At 34.2% G+C, this 16,081-nt stretch overlaps 5 protein-coding genes and 2 pseudogenes across 7 annotated transcripts, besides 6 other annotated features; 5 read left to right on the top strand and 2 right to left on the bottom strand.

The window, feature by feature from the left end:
- Nucleotides 1-139: 139 nt before the first annotated feature.
- Nucleotides 140-397: a mobile genetic element.
- A 508-nt stretch (nt 398-905) lies between these two features.
- Nucleotides 906-1,014: a mobile genetic element.
- Nucleotides 1,015-1,155: 141 nt separating this feature from the next.
- Nucleotides 1,156-1,264: a mobile genetic element.
- Nucleotides 1,265-1,405: 141 nt separating this feature from the next.
- Nucleotides 1,406-1,514: a mobile genetic element.
- A 120-nt stretch (nt 1,515-1,634) lies between these two features.
- Nucleotides 1,635-1,697: a mobile genetic element.
- Nucleotides 1,698-4,058: 2,361 nt separating this feature from the next.
- Nucleotides 4,059-4,421, top strand: TVAGG3_0623930 (uncharacterized protein; the record flags this gene model as incomplete). Its single annotated transcript, XM_051240464.1, has 1 exon — nt 4,059-4,421. The coding sequence occupies one exon, from the start codon at nt 4,059-4,061 to the stop codon at nt 4,419-4,421; it is 363 nt and encodes a 120-aa protein (XP_051087051.1).
- A 265-nt stretch (nt 4,422-4,686) lies between these two features.
- On the bottom strand, nt 4,687-5,013 carry TVAGG3_0623920 (uncharacterized protein; the record flags this gene model as incomplete). Its single annotated transcript, XM_051240463.1, has 1 exon — nt 4,687-5,013. One exon carries the CDS (start codon nt 5,011-5,013, stop codon nt 4,687-4,689), a length of 327 nt encoding a protein of 108 aa, XP_051087050.1.
- A 974-nt stretch (nt 5,014-5,987) lies between these two features.
- Nucleotides 5,988-16,038: a mobile genetic element.
- On the bottom strand, nt 6,960-7,478 carry TVAGG3_0623910 (uncharacterized protein; the record flags this gene model as incomplete). The annotated part of the gene is made up of 1 exon (XM_051240462.1): nt 6,960-7,478. The coding sequence occupies one exon, from the start codon at nt 7,476-7,478 to the stop codon at nt 6,960-6,962; it is 519 nt and encodes a 172-aa protein (XP_051087049.1).
- Nucleotides 8,361-8,513, top strand: TVAGG3_0623900 (uncharacterized protein; the record flags this gene model as incomplete). The annotated part of the gene is made up of 1 exon (XM_051240461.1): nt 8,361-8,513. The coding sequence occupies one exon, from the start codon at nt 8,361-8,363 to the stop codon at nt 8,511-8,513; it is 153 nt and encodes a 50-aa protein (XP_051087048.1).
- TVAGG3_0623890 (organellar and viral DNA polymerase type B) lies at nt 11,301-12,215 on the top strand (the record flags this gene model as incomplete). The annotated part of the gene is made up of 1 exon (XM_051240460.1): nt 11,301-12,215. One exon carries the CDS (start codon nt 11,301-11,303, stop codon nt 12,213-12,215), a length of 915 nt encoding a protein of 304 aa, XP_051087047.1.
- On the top strand, nt 12,936-13,467 carry TVAGG3_0623880 (annotated as a pseudogene). The gene has a single exon. A coding segment is annotated over exon 1 (532 nt).
- TVAGG3_0623870 lies at nt 13,917-14,685 on the top strand (annotated as a pseudogene). Its single transcript has one exon. A coding segment is annotated over exon 1 (769 nt).
- Nucleotides 16,039-16,081: the final 43 nt, after the last annotated feature.

The raw sequence follows: 16,081 nt of genomic DNA, 5'->3' as shown, positions 1-16,081 counted from the left end.
TAAAGTTCATTAAGAGAAAAACAATTCTTCTTCTTCAATCTATTGGCGCATTTATTTCTACACGCCAATAAGGAAGGGAAAATTATAAGACACCATGGTGTCTTCAAAACGCTAATTTTTGATATTTTTAACAACCCTAATTGCTACTTTTTCGAAATAAAATAAATTTATTATCAAAAACCTTTTTTTTTCTTAGTAAAAATAAACGAAATTTTTTACCTTATGAACTTTTGATGGAAATATGCAAATTTAAAATAATAAAGAAAGCCGCGAGCGAAGCGATCGGCTTAGTTCGAAGATTTTGATTCAAATCTTTGCTGATCTGTAATTCGCGGAAGCCGCGAGCGAATCGAGCGGCTTAGGTCTAAGATTTTGATTCAAATCTTTGCTTATATTCAAAAAAAAAAAAAAGGTAGTGGGGCTTCCAGGCACTTCGTGCCTTCTAGCCCTGTTGATGTTTAGTATAAATGAAGTTTTTTATTCGGAAAATTGTTAGTCTTCTGGGTCGAAAACATTATATATAATGTGTCACTTTTCACAAATTATATATGTTTTCATGTTTTGTCAAGACTTCTTCGTAAATGTTTTGTCAAGACTTCTTCGTAAATGTTTTGTCAAGACTTCTTCGTAAATGTTTTGTCAAGACTTCTTCGTAAATGTTTTGTCAAGACTTCTTCGTAAATGTTTTGTCAAGACTTCTTCGTAAATGTTTTGTCAAGATTTCATCGTAAATGTTTTGTTCTTATATACGAAAAAAAGAGATCTGACATTGTGTCAGATCTCAGTAAAAGTGACATTTACATGTCAAAAAAATAGAATGAGTTTAAGTAATTAAAATTGAGGGTGAGAGTAGTATTGTATGAAATAATATCTCTCACCCTCCAATTCATCCTATGGCGCCGAAAAAATTTTGGTGAAATGCGACCACATTTCACCAAAATTTCTCGGCGCCATATAGAGAACTAGAGCCTGTGAGGTACTGATACTATCCATGTACCTCGCAGGCTCTAGTTCCAAGCCAAAATGGCTAAAAATTGCCCGCAATTGTTCACATTGCGGGCAATTTTTAGCCATTTTGGCTGGGAATTGGAGGGTGAGAGTAGTATTGTATGAAATAATATCTCTCACCCTCCAATTCATCCTATGGCGCCGAAAAAATTTTGGTGAAATGCGACCACATTTCACCAAAATTTCTCGGCGCCATATAGAGAACTAGAGCCTGTGAGGTACTGATACTATCCATGTACCTCGCAGGCTCTAGTTCCAAGCCAAAATGGCTAAAAATTGCCCGCAATTGTTCACATTGCGGGCAATTTTTAGCCATTTTGGCTGGGAATTGGAGGGTGAGAGTAGTATTGTATGAAATAATATCTCTCACCCTCCAATTCATCCTATGGCGCCGAAAAAATTTTGGTGAAATGCGACCACATTTCACCAAAATTTCTCGGCGCCATATAGAGAACTAGAGCCTGTGAGGTACTGATACTATCCATGTACCTCGCAGGCTCTAGTTCCAAGCCAAAATGGCTAAAAATTGCCCGCAATTGTTCACATTCCCATCTTTTGTTGGTAAGACGAAGAATATGAAATAAATTATGAAGAAGATAATGATGAATAAAATATCACTTTTTATATTTTTGACACGTAAAGTTGTCACTTTTCTGTCAAACCGTTTTTATCGTTTTCGTATATAACATTGTCAAGACTTCTTCGTAAATGTTTTGTCAAGATTTCATCGTAAATGTTTTGTCAAGACTTCTTCGTAAATGTTTTGTCAAGATTTCATCGTAAATGTTTTGTCAAGACTTCTTCGTAAATGTTTTGTCAAGATTTCATCGTAAATGTTTTGTCAAGACTTCTTCGTAAATGTTTTGTCAAGACTTCTTCGTAAATGTTTTGTCAAGACTTCTTCGTAAATGTTTTGTCAAGACTTCTTCGTAAATGTTTTGTCAAGATTTCATCGTAAATGTTTTGTCAAGACTTCTTCGTAAATGTTTTGTCAAGATTTCATCGTAAATGTTTTGTCAAGACTTCTTCGTAAATGTTTTGTCAAGACTTCTTCGTAAATGTTTTGTCAAGACTTCTTCGTAAATGTTTTGTCAAGACTTCTTCGTAAATGTTTTGTCATGATTTCATCGTAAATGTTTTGTCAAACATGAACGTAAATGTTTTGTCAAGACTTCTTCGTAAATGTTTTGTCAAGACTTCTTCGTAAATGTTTTGTCAAGACTTCTTCGTAAATGTTTTGTCATGATTTCTTCGTAAATGTTTTGTCAAGACTTCTTCGTAAATGTTTTGTCAAGATTTCATCGTAAATGTTTTGTCAAGACTTCTTCGTAAATGTTTTGTCAAGATTTCATCGTAAATGTTTTGTCAAGACTTCTTCGTAAATGTTTTGTCAAGATTTCATCGTAAATGTTTTGTCAAGACTTCTTCGTAAATGTTTTGTCAAGATTTCATCGTAAATGTTTTGTCAAGACTTCTTCGTAAATGTTTTGTCATGATTTCTTCGTAAATGTTTTGTCAAACATGAACGTAAATGTTTTGTCAAGACTTCTTCTTCGTAATGAGTGTAAAGGACCAAAAATAATGTTTAGGGTAGAAGGTTAGATCTAACCTCTTTTCTAACCTCTTTTCTACCCTCTTGAATTTGTCATGATTTCTTCGTACATGTTTTGTCAAGACTTCTTCTTCGTAATGAGTGTAAATGACCAAAAATATAATTTAGGTGAAGAGGTGAGATCTCACCTGTTTTCTCACCTCTTTTCTCACCTCATGAATTTGTCAAGACTTCTTCGTAAATGTTTTGTCAAAACTTCTTCGTAAAATCAGACAAAAATATAATTTAGGGTAGAAGGTTAGATCTAACCTCTTTTCTAACCTCTTTTCTACCCTCTTGAATTTTCATGATTTCTTCGTAAATGTTTTGTCAAGACTTCTTCGTAAAATCAGACAAAAATAAAGTTTAGGGTAGAAGGTTAGATCTCACCTGTTTTCTCACCTGTTTTCTCACCTCTTGAATTTTCATGATTTCTTCGTACATGTTTTGTCACTTTTCTGTCACTTTTCAGGAAAAAACATTTTTATTATTATATATAAATGAATTTTACAAAACCTCCGTTACCGTTCTTTGGAAATAAGAGTAAATGTAAAGATATTATATTGAGAGAACTTAAGAAACTACCGAATGGTCTAACATTTGTAGATTTGTTCGGTGGAAGTTTCTATATATCCCATTTGTGCCATACAATATTCCCTGACTCAAAGATTATATGCAATGACTTCGACAACTATATGGACCGTCTCAAACATATACCAGACACAAACAATATATTGAAAGAGTTAAAAGAAAAGATTCAGATAGGTAAGATGGAACGTATACCATTAGATAACAAAAATATTGTGAGAGAGGTTTTGAAAAAAGCAGAATATATAGACTGGGATAGTATATCTGCTAGACTATTATATAGTGGTGCTATAAGAGTTCATGACATTGAAACACTTATGTCAAAAGTTTTATATCTTAACTATACAAATGTTTTCAAAGAGGACATAGAAAAATATATTGAGGGTATAGAGTTTGTGAGATGTCATTGGACAGATTTGTATGAAAAATATAAAGACAAGGAAAATGTTTTCTTTATAGTGGACCCGCCGTTCTATAACACATGGGATTTTTCAATACCAAGTAGACTGGACTTTGAGAGACTCTTTAGAAACTTTAGACGTTATACATAACCATCCATGCTTTTACTTTACATCCGATAAAAGTGGTTTGGAAACCGTTATGAGATGGTTAGAGGACATACATGACTATGAGTTTATATATGACAAGATAGAATATGAGAGAGGTCCTATAAACTGGAGAAAGTGTCATAACAAAGAAATTTTATTAGTAAGTAAATGTGGTTTGAAATCGGACTACTTGTTTTAGGTTTTTTCCATTGTGTCATTTATTTCTTTGACGTGGCAGAAAAGTACAGAGAATATGAAGATGAACCAATGCCTGCAAATGTTCAGTATATGTACTCGTAAGAGATATTTTTATCTAATATTAAATGGACGCACAGAACTTAGCGAATGCACAGCAACCTGGACAACCAAACCCAGAGAATATTCCAAATGAAGTTAGAATACAAACTGCAATGGCAAACTATGGTCAAGTGCCAACAGATGTACAAATGCAAACTGCCATGTCAAATGACGCTGCGTTAGGTTTGCCACCATGGTATGCAAATATGAGATGGAAAGAGTTTTATACAAACCCTGAAGTGGGATATAAACAACTTTATGCAGATGACGCGAACACAGGAGTTGACCCAGAATATGTTTTCTACCAGAGGAGAAACAGAATGTATGAGCTCCAGTTAAAGAATGCTATGGAACTCAACAGGAAACGTAAGAGACTAGGCGGACATTAGATTTTTACATATAGTAAAATGGGTTTCTTCAGTAAGATAGGAAACTTCTTTCGAAATGTTGGAAGAGGTATATGGAATGGAATAAAAACCGTAGGAAGAGGAATTTGGAACGGAGTCAAAAATATTGGTAAAAGGGTAGGTCAGTTTGTTGGTATTATACCTAAAGACCCTGAACCAGAAGAACAAGCTCCTGTTATACAACAGCCTGAACCTGCACCACAGTCTAGTTGGCAACCAAATCCAACACCTCAACCGTATTAAAAAATTATATTTTTACCGTTCGATAGTAGTTGTATATGAAACTAAGTTCTAAGTAAAACGCATGGTATAATGGAATTATTCTTTTTCTTCCATCTGTAGTAAACCATACTTGAAAGTCTGAAATACTTCCACTTGGTGGTTCGTATAACTTTGTAGGTTTTTCGTAAAAATCATTTGCCAAGCATAAGAAAGAGTTTTGCGCACCAGAAAATGAAGCATGAACAATAATAGCATCTGGGTCGAAAACATTTTCATATGTTCCATTAGGGTTTTCGACTTCATAAAAGTCTGGGTGTACTGGATATGCTGCAGGCTGATTTAACATCCTCATAAATCTATACCATGCCAAGTTGTTATATTTTGTAGAAATATAAACGTTTTCTCCAAGGTCTTCTATTCTATTGATTTTAACAGTTGCATTTTTCCTGTCATATATAATATCGAGATGGTACTCTCCTTCGTCAATGTTATACTGGTTTGCATATTCGAGATAGATATCGTTTATTTTTTCTTGAAAAGCTTGAAGAGTTGTTTCTAAGTTTACAAACAAACTAACTTGTAAAAGTTTTCCCTGTTCAAATTTCTCATACATACGTTTTTCTTTGTTATAGTATCGAACTTCAAAACCGACCGTAAATGGGAAACCATGTATGGCTTCTGAAATGAACTTCATTCTACGAAAGCCAATAGCCTTTGTGACGGATGGGTCTCTTAGCCATCTTAATGGGTAGTCAAAACGATAGCCTTCATGCTTTACGGTATCTGTCTCAAACTTTTGACCGACATTAGTAAAAAGTTCATCTAATGGTTTAGTTGTAGCAACTCTTGAATTTTCTTTTCTATTGGAAGCATATTTTATCTAGAATAAAAATGTCGAAAGATATTGCTTCCATAAGAGAAATACAACACAACCGACAACTCATTATGCAAGCTCTAAATAAGAACACAACAAACTTTTCAAACTATTCTAAGATATCTGAGTCATTGAAAGAAGGAAACTTAAAACTGACCTTAAACCAATGACAGATGAGTTTCTATTTCAAGACAAGAAGAACAATACTGTCTGTATAAATCCAACAAAAGGAACTTTAAACGAGAAACCTATAAATGAACTTCTTTTGAAAGCAGATGTTGACAACAAAGCTGACAAAGAATATGTAGACGATGCAATAGCAAAAGAAGAAGAAAGAGCTAACAATGCTTATGCAAACAAAAGAACATACTCATCCTGAACTAGCAGACAAAACATATGTTGACAATAAAATGTCAAGTGAAGTGACAAGAGCTGAAAACGAATATTCTAAAAAGACTCATACACATTCTATATCTGAAATAACAGACTTAAACGTTAGCCTTGAAAATAAGGTAGATAAGGGACTTATGGCTAGTGCGTTAGAGAAGAAAGCAGATAAGGAATATGTTAACGAAAAAGATAAAGAAATTATAGAAAGGGTTGACTGGTACCATGAACGGACATCGAAGATTTTAAAAAACTAAAGCCGATACAGGATGGGTTTCAGGATGTTTAGACCTTAAAGCAGATAAAACTTATGTTAACGATGAGTTAGAGAAGAAAGCAGACAAGAACCATACACATACAAGTTTTACAACTGTTGCTATAGAAAGTATTGAAGGAACGGTTGAAGAAACTGGTGGGGATGTATTATATTGTAAACCTCCTAACTTTCCACAAGGTTTAACATCGGATGACGACATAACGACGATGAGAAACATTAGATGTAAAGATGTTTATGTCATGAAGGATGAACATAATATTAAATTCACTGCTCAAGATTTATATGACAAGAAAGCAGACAAAACAGAGCTTCAAACATTAAAGACAGAAATGCTTCAAACATTATATCCTATAGGCTCTATTTATACGTCAATGAACTCTACCAGACCAGAAACAGTTCTGGGTTTTGGAACTTGGACTCAAATAGTCGACAGGTTTTTGTATTGTGCAAACTCTTCAAAGGAAACAGGAGGAAGTAAAACGATTTCAGGTGAAAATTTACCTGCGCACAGTCACTACATAGATTTAAGTACATCTCAAGCAGGTTGGCATAAGCATAAATTTTGGGATTGGTCAGCAATGAAAAAAGGTAAAGGATATGATGTTAAAGACGACGTTCAGTTTGCTATAAATTGTTTCTGGGGTGACACTCAGGGAGATGGAAACCATACACATCGCGTTTCGGGATATACGCAAACAACGGGACAAAGTAAAGACTACATGCCACCTTACATGACAGTTTACGCATGGTATAGAATTGCTTAGTCGTCATTTTCAACTTCTTTAGCATATTCGTCAGGAGTTGTCTTATATTTGTTAGGAACTGTCTTTGAAAGTATACCACCTTGAACTTTGACAAGTTTGAAACGAGGTCTGACAATAGTAGTTTTATCTTCTGCTTGCAGTCTGTACATTTTGCCATGTTTGCCTAAAACTTCATAATATTCTCTTGTATACTTTCTTCTATTTTTACGAACACGAATGTGAGTACCTGTCGGGTTCCCATTGTTGTCATAGTCAATAGTATTTTCATATGGGTCGCGTTTAGGTATTTCTATTTTTACTTTGTCGCCTTTCTTAAGTTTGAAGCCCGGCATTCTTTCTTGTTTGTCTCTTTTGACTAAATTATTAAATATATAGTCTTTCTCTAAGTCAGGGTTGTTTTTCATTTCTTCGGGGGAGTGGTTTCCCAAACCTTTTTGTTTACGGCTATTGTAAATATTTAAAACTTGTCTCATCTTTGCCATGGAGAAGTGTCTATACTTGTCGTCATATGACATTTCATTTGCTTCACCACCTTGTGGTTGGTTTAAGTCTCTTAACATTTTTATACAACCGTCAATGACACCAAGAGCAGAATGGTTTTGGTCGACAATGAAATATTGGTTTACATTTTTTGAACGCAGATAGTTTTTTACATCATCTGATTTGAAAGAACTTTCACAGTCAGATGTCAGTTTTGTTGGATGGTATTTGTCAACGAATATTGTCAAAGCTGCTAAGATATCTAAAATATTTTTGGACTGTAATGGTATGGCTTCACAGTATCTTGTGTTTTGACCGACAAATATTAGCCAGTATGGTGGTCCATCTTCTCTATACCTCGGAATGTTTTCCAAGATATCCATAAACCAAGCATTTGGTGTTGAACTAAAGATTTTTATCATGAGTGCTTTTTTTGTTGGCCTTAGAAACATAGGGGTCCTTGTTTGGATTCGTCATTTTTTAACCCATAAGAAATGGGTTTATTTGGCGCATTAGCAGGAGTTGCATCCAGATTTTTTGCCCGCAGTGGGAACAATAGCCAGAGGTGTATTTGGAGTTGGAAGGAAGATTTTGAGTACATTAGGTATACTTAAAGAGAAAGCACAACCTATTATACAAACTGTACAGAAAGGTTGGGATGTAGCACGAGATGCAACAAATCTTATTCCAAATCCTGAAACAAGAGGAAAAGTTCAAGGATGGATGGACAATGTAGGAAGACAAGCAGGAAACTATTATAACAAAGCAAATGACTACTATAACCAAGCAGGACACTAATATGGACCAAGGTGAAAGATTCTTTAACAGAGGATATAACCATGCACAACAATGGGTAAACAATAACCAACCTCAACCGCCTCAAACGTGGGGAATGTAAAGTTTTTTACTGAGATGAAATGAACAATACAGCATTGAGACAAATGGGTTCAAGATGGATTTGTCGGCTTCCAGCAGTTACACCACGTGTTTGTCAAGTTCTTCCTATACCTCAGGAAGTTTTAGACCGACTTAAAAAACAACAACAACCAGTTGAAAACAAACCAAACTAAAATTTTTTACTGAGATGAAATGACCGAAGAAGTTGAAACGGTAGATTTGACACCACAAACAAAAAGTTCAGAACATTGTCAAAACCTGTCAAAGAACTTACAGATGAAGAGAAAAATTCAATAATAGAAAGTGCCAGGTCTGGAAATACAAACCCTAACTATAAAGTCACTTTTCATAGAAATGGAACGGCTAGTATCTCAAAAAAGAAACAGACTCTCACAAATAAAATATTGAAGTCTGAAGGAGCTTTCGAGACAACAGATGGAAAAGTTTACTTCACTGACCAACAGTTCATTATAGAACATCTCATTGACTTAGAGTCAAAATATTCTAAACTTTACAACAAACACAAAAAGTTGAAAGGAAAACAAAAACAAATGGCATATGATATTTTATGAAGATGTTGACGACACAACTGTTCCTGCAGGTGGGGAAAAGTCAGAGGAACCGAAAAGTGACGAAAAACCGATAGAAGAAGAGAAACCAAAAACTGAAGATAAACCAAAACCAAAGTTTAGTTTCCAAACTAAACCAAGTCAACCTTCATTAGCTGGTATGGGTTGGCGTCAAAGACTTATGGCAGCAGGCGGTTATGTTAAGTAAAGAAAAAAACATTTTTTTATTTTTATAAAAATGCCCCCATATAGAATGGATAGAAAGTCTGCTAGAATAAAAGCAGAGTTACAAAGATATGGTTGGAGAGTTTCGAAGAAGTTTAAATATAAGAAAGGAAGACCCATAAAAGTCTATGACAAACTGGCTGGTCTTCGCTACGAAATGGATTTGGAAACAGCACGTGCAAATTATCCAAACAGACTAGAAGAGGTTAGAGAAGAACGTCTTATGGACATGCCTTTCGATGTGTTAAACATTGCATGAAGTAAAAATTTATTTTTTAAAAAGTGACATTTTTATTTTATTTGAAATGTACGCTGAGTTTGTTGGAGAAGACCGTTGGGAAACTTGTTTGTTAGATGAGAAATATGAAATTCACTGTTGTGAGTCATTTGAAGTCAGAAACAAAAAGACAAAAAGAGTTTTAAGCGAATGGGAGCGAAAATGACGGATATGCTATTATGAAGATGAGTGGAAACGCTATCTTAAACGTTGTCATTGCAACTCATTTTATACTGAATCTAACAATTTACCTTTTGTAGACCATATAAACCGTATAAGAAACGACAATAGACTTGAAAACTTATGTTGGGTCACTCTTTCTGAAAACAATAAGAACAAAGGCAAATTTGGAGATATTGTATTCGAATTTGTCGACGAACTAGAAGATGAAACAATTGAAATTACAGACTATGGCAAGCATACGTTTGAGTTTTACTACTATAGCGAAGAACAAGACTCTTTCTACTTTTATACTGGCGTAAACTATAGGAAATTACAAGTATATTTTACTAAGGCGGGCTATGCTTATGTAAACACTAAGATACAGATGGAAAAAAACGTTCAAATACTTCTTAACAAATTCAAGAAGCTATATGGCATACCATTTTAAAACAATATATTTTACATATATTAAATGCTTCAGGTTGAAAAACAAAGCAAAAGTAGCAGATACAAAACCGTTAGACTATATCTTTACAAATGCTGGTAGGACAATATCAGATGAAGAAATTTCATCCCGAACATACAGGTTTGACTATCCAATTCGTTGGCTTCAAAGTCCTTCAGATGCAAAGGCAATAGGATTTAGAAGAGTTTTGTTTTCAAATAGAACTAACGCATTTATGTTCGTAGTATATTTTCATGGGCAGTATAAGGTTCTGATGGTCTAATAGACAAATTTGACGAAATGAGAATCTTTACAGTTCGTTCAGACGAAAGTCTTGAGAAAACTCTAAATGATTTCAAACTCAAATGAACAAATATTATTGGGAATTTCAAAAAAAATACGACTCTTTACTAAATGGAACATACTATCTGAAACTAGAATATGACAAGATGAACTCCACCGTTTCATTTCAAAAGATTGAAATTAACCCTCCAAGAGATACAGAGTTTTTATTTTGGGAAGTAGACAAACGTTCTTGGGCACAATTTCTTCGGTTACTAAACCAGAACGAACCATTACCACCAGATGGTCCATTTAAATTTATACTTCCACCAGCAGATTTGACAGTTTATAGAAACGTGTTTGACCCTCAAAATGTTATGTGTCATGCAATTTTCAGTTCAAGCAACAATAGTTTTCTATGTATTGGTAAGGACTTTTATGACTTTGCTTCTAAATTCTACGAACCACCTAGTAACAGTTTCTCTGACTTTCAAGTTTGGTTCACAACAAATGGTGTGCAACATATTATTCCATTGTACTATGACTTTTATCTCGAATTGTCTTTCATATATAACTACGGAAAAGTGCTGAAAAAGTATTGAAAAATAAAGTTTAGGGTAGAAGGTTAGATCTAACCTCTTTTCTAACCTCTTTTCTAACCTCTTGAATTTTCATGAATTTTATACAGAAAACATAGCACAAAAATAATGTTTAGGGTAGAAGGTGAGATCTCACCTGTTTTCTCACCTCTTTTCTCACCCGTTGAATTTTGTATTATTCTTCACAAAATGCTTGTTTTGAGGTCGAGCCACTTTTGGCTCCACCGTATTCTTTCAACCAAAACTCATGAATTCAGCAAAAATATAATTTAGGGTAGAAGGTTAGATCTAACCTCTTTTCTAACCTGTTTTCTACCCTCTTGAATTTTCATGAATTTTCCCGAAATAAAAAATAAAGTTAGTTTTTTTAAAAAAATATTTTTTATTTTTATTGTAAGAACATGTTAGCAACAACAGCACCAAACTCTTTAGTCATGAATCCAACATCTATGTTAGTAGAAATGAAAAGCTTCATTCCTTCTTCATATACTTTCGAAACAGAAATCCAGAAGATAAAGCAAGAACTTTTAACAAGTAATTTAGACTGTAGTGCGAAAGATGAAACAAATGAACAGTATCTTTATGAAATGCAGGACATTATTGACCATTTGCCTAAATTGCCTGAAATCCAACAACAAAAGCTCACTATTCCTGAATTCGATGAAATAGAAGTGAAACCAACTGACTCAGTAGAAATAAAGAAGTTCATACGAAAGGTAAACTATGAGTTTCTAGGATTTCATTGCAACCATAAGGTTATGGACAAAGATTGCGACATGTTATATAAGAACATCTCTGACATATATAAATCTGGGGAGTTTAAGACCTACGACAACTTTGTTTCGTTAGTTGCTGAATGTGTATGGCAGATAAGAGATAAAGATAGAAGATGTAAGGTATGGAATGAACAAATAAAACCAACTGCTTCAGATTTAAAGAAAACCATTGACGCTTTAGTTGTTTTAGCAGGTAAGGTTTCAGAATATAACGCAAAAATGAACCCGCAATGTTCTAAATGTAAAGCAGCAATTAGGAAATATAACTACTCCGTCAAAGAGATAGAACGTATGAGAAACGACTATGCAGATTTAAAGAAAGAAGTAGAAAAGCCAGCAGAAGATAAAATGGACATGTTAGAATTTCTGAACAAAAACTATCCAACTGCAGAAGATTTCCTTCTGTCTGACGTCAAGAAGAAGTATAAAGAGACTTTCGGCATAGTTAAAACTTTTGACATACTGACAGAAGAAATAGAAGCTACGAAACTGTTTAAAGTCTCACGAATTCATAACGTTTACCATGTAAAACGCTTATAAAATAACTGGGGTAGAAAAGAGGTTAGAAATGAGGTTAGATCTAACCTTCTACCCTAAACATTATTTTTGCTGAATTCAGCAACAAAATTCTGAGTAAAATAATTTTTAGGGCTTGTGTCAAACCGTTGAGTTTTCACAAAATTCCAAAAATAACGTTTACCATGTAAAACGCTTATAAAATAACTGAGGTGAAAAAACAGGTGAGAAAACGGGTGAGATCTCACCTCTTCACCTAAACATTATTTTTGCTGAATTCAGCAACAAAATTCTTGAATTTCCTTAAGATAGAAAATCTTACTCGCCTAAAACTCATGAAAACAGTGAAAAATTGCGAGTAGGGAAAAAATCTTACTCGCCAAAACTCTATGAAAACAGTGAAGAACAGCGAGTAGGTAAAAAACCTTAGTCGCCAAAACTCTATGAAAATCATGAATTTCCTTAAGATAGAAAATCTTACTCGCCTAAAACTCATGAAAATCGTAAAAAATTGCGAGTAGGGAAAAAACCCTGGTCGCCTAAAACTCATGAAAATCGTGAAAAATTGCGAGTAGGGAAAAAAACCTTAGTCGCCTAAAACTCATGAAAATCGTGAAAAATTGCGAGTAGGGGAAAAAACCTGGTCGCCTAAAACTCTATGAAAATCATGAATTTCCTTAAGATAGAAAAAATAAAGTTAGTTTTTTATAAAATATTTTTTTTATTTTGTATGTAAGAACAGAAATGACAAACACTGAGTTTGAAACAGTTAAAAGGATAGACAATGACACCAAATTGGTTAGAATAGGTGATTTAAACGTAAGATACTCAAAGAAATACAACAAATATTCTTTGTCAGACATTATATCTCCATCTGGAAAGAAAACAAACGACTGGGTTAAAATTGCTTCTACTCAGAAAATTTTGACAAGAAATCCTGAGCTTATGATATCGGTAAGATTCTATAACTGCAGCATATCTCATTGACAAAAGTCTTATACCAATAGTTTTGTTATGGATTGACCAGTTGTTGGATATAACTTCATAACATATGGTTCATTTCGATACGGAACGTTGCAGTGAAGGCTTACTTTACATCGTTCAGAAACCGAAGGACTTCAATACAAAAAGATATAAGATAGGAAGAACATATAATATAACTCAAAGATATGACAGTACAGTCAATAGAGTCAAGGTTGTGTTCGTTAACGATATGAGAGCTGCTGAAACAGAACTACTTGAAAAGTTTGAGAAAATGTATGGTGCTCCCACGAAAGGTAAAGAAACGTTTGAAGTAGATGAGATAGATAAAGCTATAAAATTATTTGACGAAGTTGCTGAAAAATACATGTAAAAATAACGTTTACCATGTAAAACGCTTATAAAATAACTGGGGTAGAAAACAGGTTAGAAAACAGGTTAGATCTAACCTTCTACCCTAAATTATATTTTTGCTGAATTCAGCACAAAAATCTAAGTAAAATGGCATAAGATTGCTACCCTCGGAAAACCGAGGGTAGAGATTCCGTACGAAAATCGTGAAGAACAGCGAGTAGGTAAGAAACCTTAGTCGTCAAAAAACTCTATGAAAACAGTGAAATTTCTCTAGACAGACTTTTTTCGGTCTTGCATAAAACTCATGAAAATCATGAATTTCCTTAAGATAGAAAAAATAAAGTTAGTTTTATTTTTATTTATTTTTTTATTTTGTATGTAAGGACAGATATGTCAACAACAGAGAACACAACAACAGTTATAGTCCATGAAGCTATAAATGAAGAATACGAGTACATACAGTTTAACAAACAACTCCGTCTCATTCGTTCAGTCAAAGATGACATGTACCAAATGCAAAGTATTTTGAACGCTCTTCTTTCTACAAAGCAAGCATATCATTGGTTTGAAAACCAACAGACAAAAGAACTTTTAGAAGAATTTCCTCATATGTTTGCGACCCTCGGAAAACCGAGGGTCGAGATTCCGTACGAAAATCGTAAAAATTTGCTAAATGGTTTGAGAGGCTGGTATGTACATAGACTTCTTGTAAATGCTGTTGCAATGTGGGCTTCACCTCGTTACGCTTGTTATATTTTCATGATGTTAGATGAAATTCATAGACAAGAACGTGAAGGCTAGAGAACAAGCTTGAAGCAAAGACAAAAGCATTAAAAAGAATACCACGTTCAGTACCAAAAGGAAAGGAAAAGAACTATAAGTATATGATTATATACTGAAGAGATGGAAAATGAAGAAGACAGAGATATGGTTATGTTGCATTTAGTCAGAAGAAACAACAAAAGCTTTTACGACCTTGCTAAGATTTACAAATCTGACAGAAATTGGTTCTATCGCGAAAACTTACCGATTTCAATGACACCGAATGAAGATGTGAAACAAATAGTTCAAGATACGTTACCTCAAACACACTATGATATTAAAGGTTGTACAATACTTACCTTCAAAGAAGACTTACCGCTACTGAAAGAAAAAATAACAGAGTATTTTGACAACTTCAAACAAGTAGAGTAAATTGCACTCTTTATTTTTACGCTTGACTTCAGATGGCTCAGGTAGCTCAATTAGGTAAATTGCCTCGTCAAATCCTTCTGGCATTCCGAGTCCTTCCATCCGACATTCCGAGTCCTTCCTTCCGACATTCCGAGTCCTTCCTTCTGGCATTCCGAGTCCTTCCATCCGACAGGAAAAAAATTTCCCGACAACTGGAAAAAATTTTCCTTCCGACAGGCAAAATTTTTTCTGTTGTTCGTCCGTAAACCATTCAAATTTTCGAAAATTGAGAACTTTTTGGTCGAACTTCAGGAAAAGTTTTTCCTTCCAACAGAAAAAGTTTTTCCTTCCGACAGAAAAAGTTTTTCCCGACAAACTGGAAAAGTTCTTCCTTCCGACAGGACACAAACGGATGACTGACGTTCCTCTTCCTGAATGCCTTCCAAAGCCAGAAGAACCGACAGCCCCAGCACCACAACAGACTTACTAAGACTAAACACTTAGATTTTTCAAGCTTGACTTTTTACAATTTGAACTTTGTTCGCGTAGATATGAATTCTGAAAGAAGTATGAGGGTCTTGTATGACTTTATACTTCTCCCATAGTTCATATCTGTCAAACTTACCTGCCATGGACTCTTTCATAAGTTCCATGAAATCGTCTTCGGACAATCCGGGGAAAAGTACAATGTCAGTAAGTATTTTTTTAACATCCTTACTTAAACTCTTTGCTGTCTGTACACAAATGACAACTGAAATGTTAAAGTGTCTGAGCTTCTTAAGAATTCGACACATATCTTGTTCTCTATTCTTAAGCAAAGGATGAGAGGCGAAATCATTCTAAGATAAGAAGACACCCTATGAGGGTATGTCTTCCAATCGTAAGATTGCAAATTTCTTCGAAATGTATTCTATCTCTTTCTGTTTGTTTCTGAAGTGTTTCTTCTCTAATATTCTCTGCATTTCCTCATTTGGGTCTTTAAACTTAGAATTTATATACTCATTTATAGCATTATACTTCAAAACTCTTCTTTGGTACTTCTTTATCCAATCTACAACTCAGTATCCTTTTATACATACTAACTTAGACTTCTTTATAATATCTTTGAACGAATTGACGGTTTTGGTCAAATTGACCCAGAAGTACTACAAATAACAACTAACTCATAGAATGGGTTCTTCTCATCTAGTTCTTGTTGTTGTGCAGCATTTAAGATAAGTGAAAGTCTTACCCGACCCAGGTGGTGCAATTAGACTGTTATACCCATTCTGAGCAAATAGAACTTGTCATGTATAGGTTTTATCTGAGCATTTTCTAACTTCCTCTTGTTCTTGTTTAAAACATTCTCAATTTCTTGTCAATGTCAGCAAACTTTTTTTCTA

The sequence above is a fragment of the Trichomonas vaginalis genome, chromosome III (genome assembly GCF_026262505.1).
Source record: "Trichomonas vaginalis G3 chromosome III, whole genome shotgun sequence".
NCBI classification, from domain to species: domain Eukaryota; phylum Parabasalia; order Trichomonadida; family Trichomonadidae; genus Trichomonas; species Trichomonas vaginalis.
Note: the sequence above shows the minus strand (reverse complement) of the source record. Positions and strands in the feature narration are given on the sequence as shown.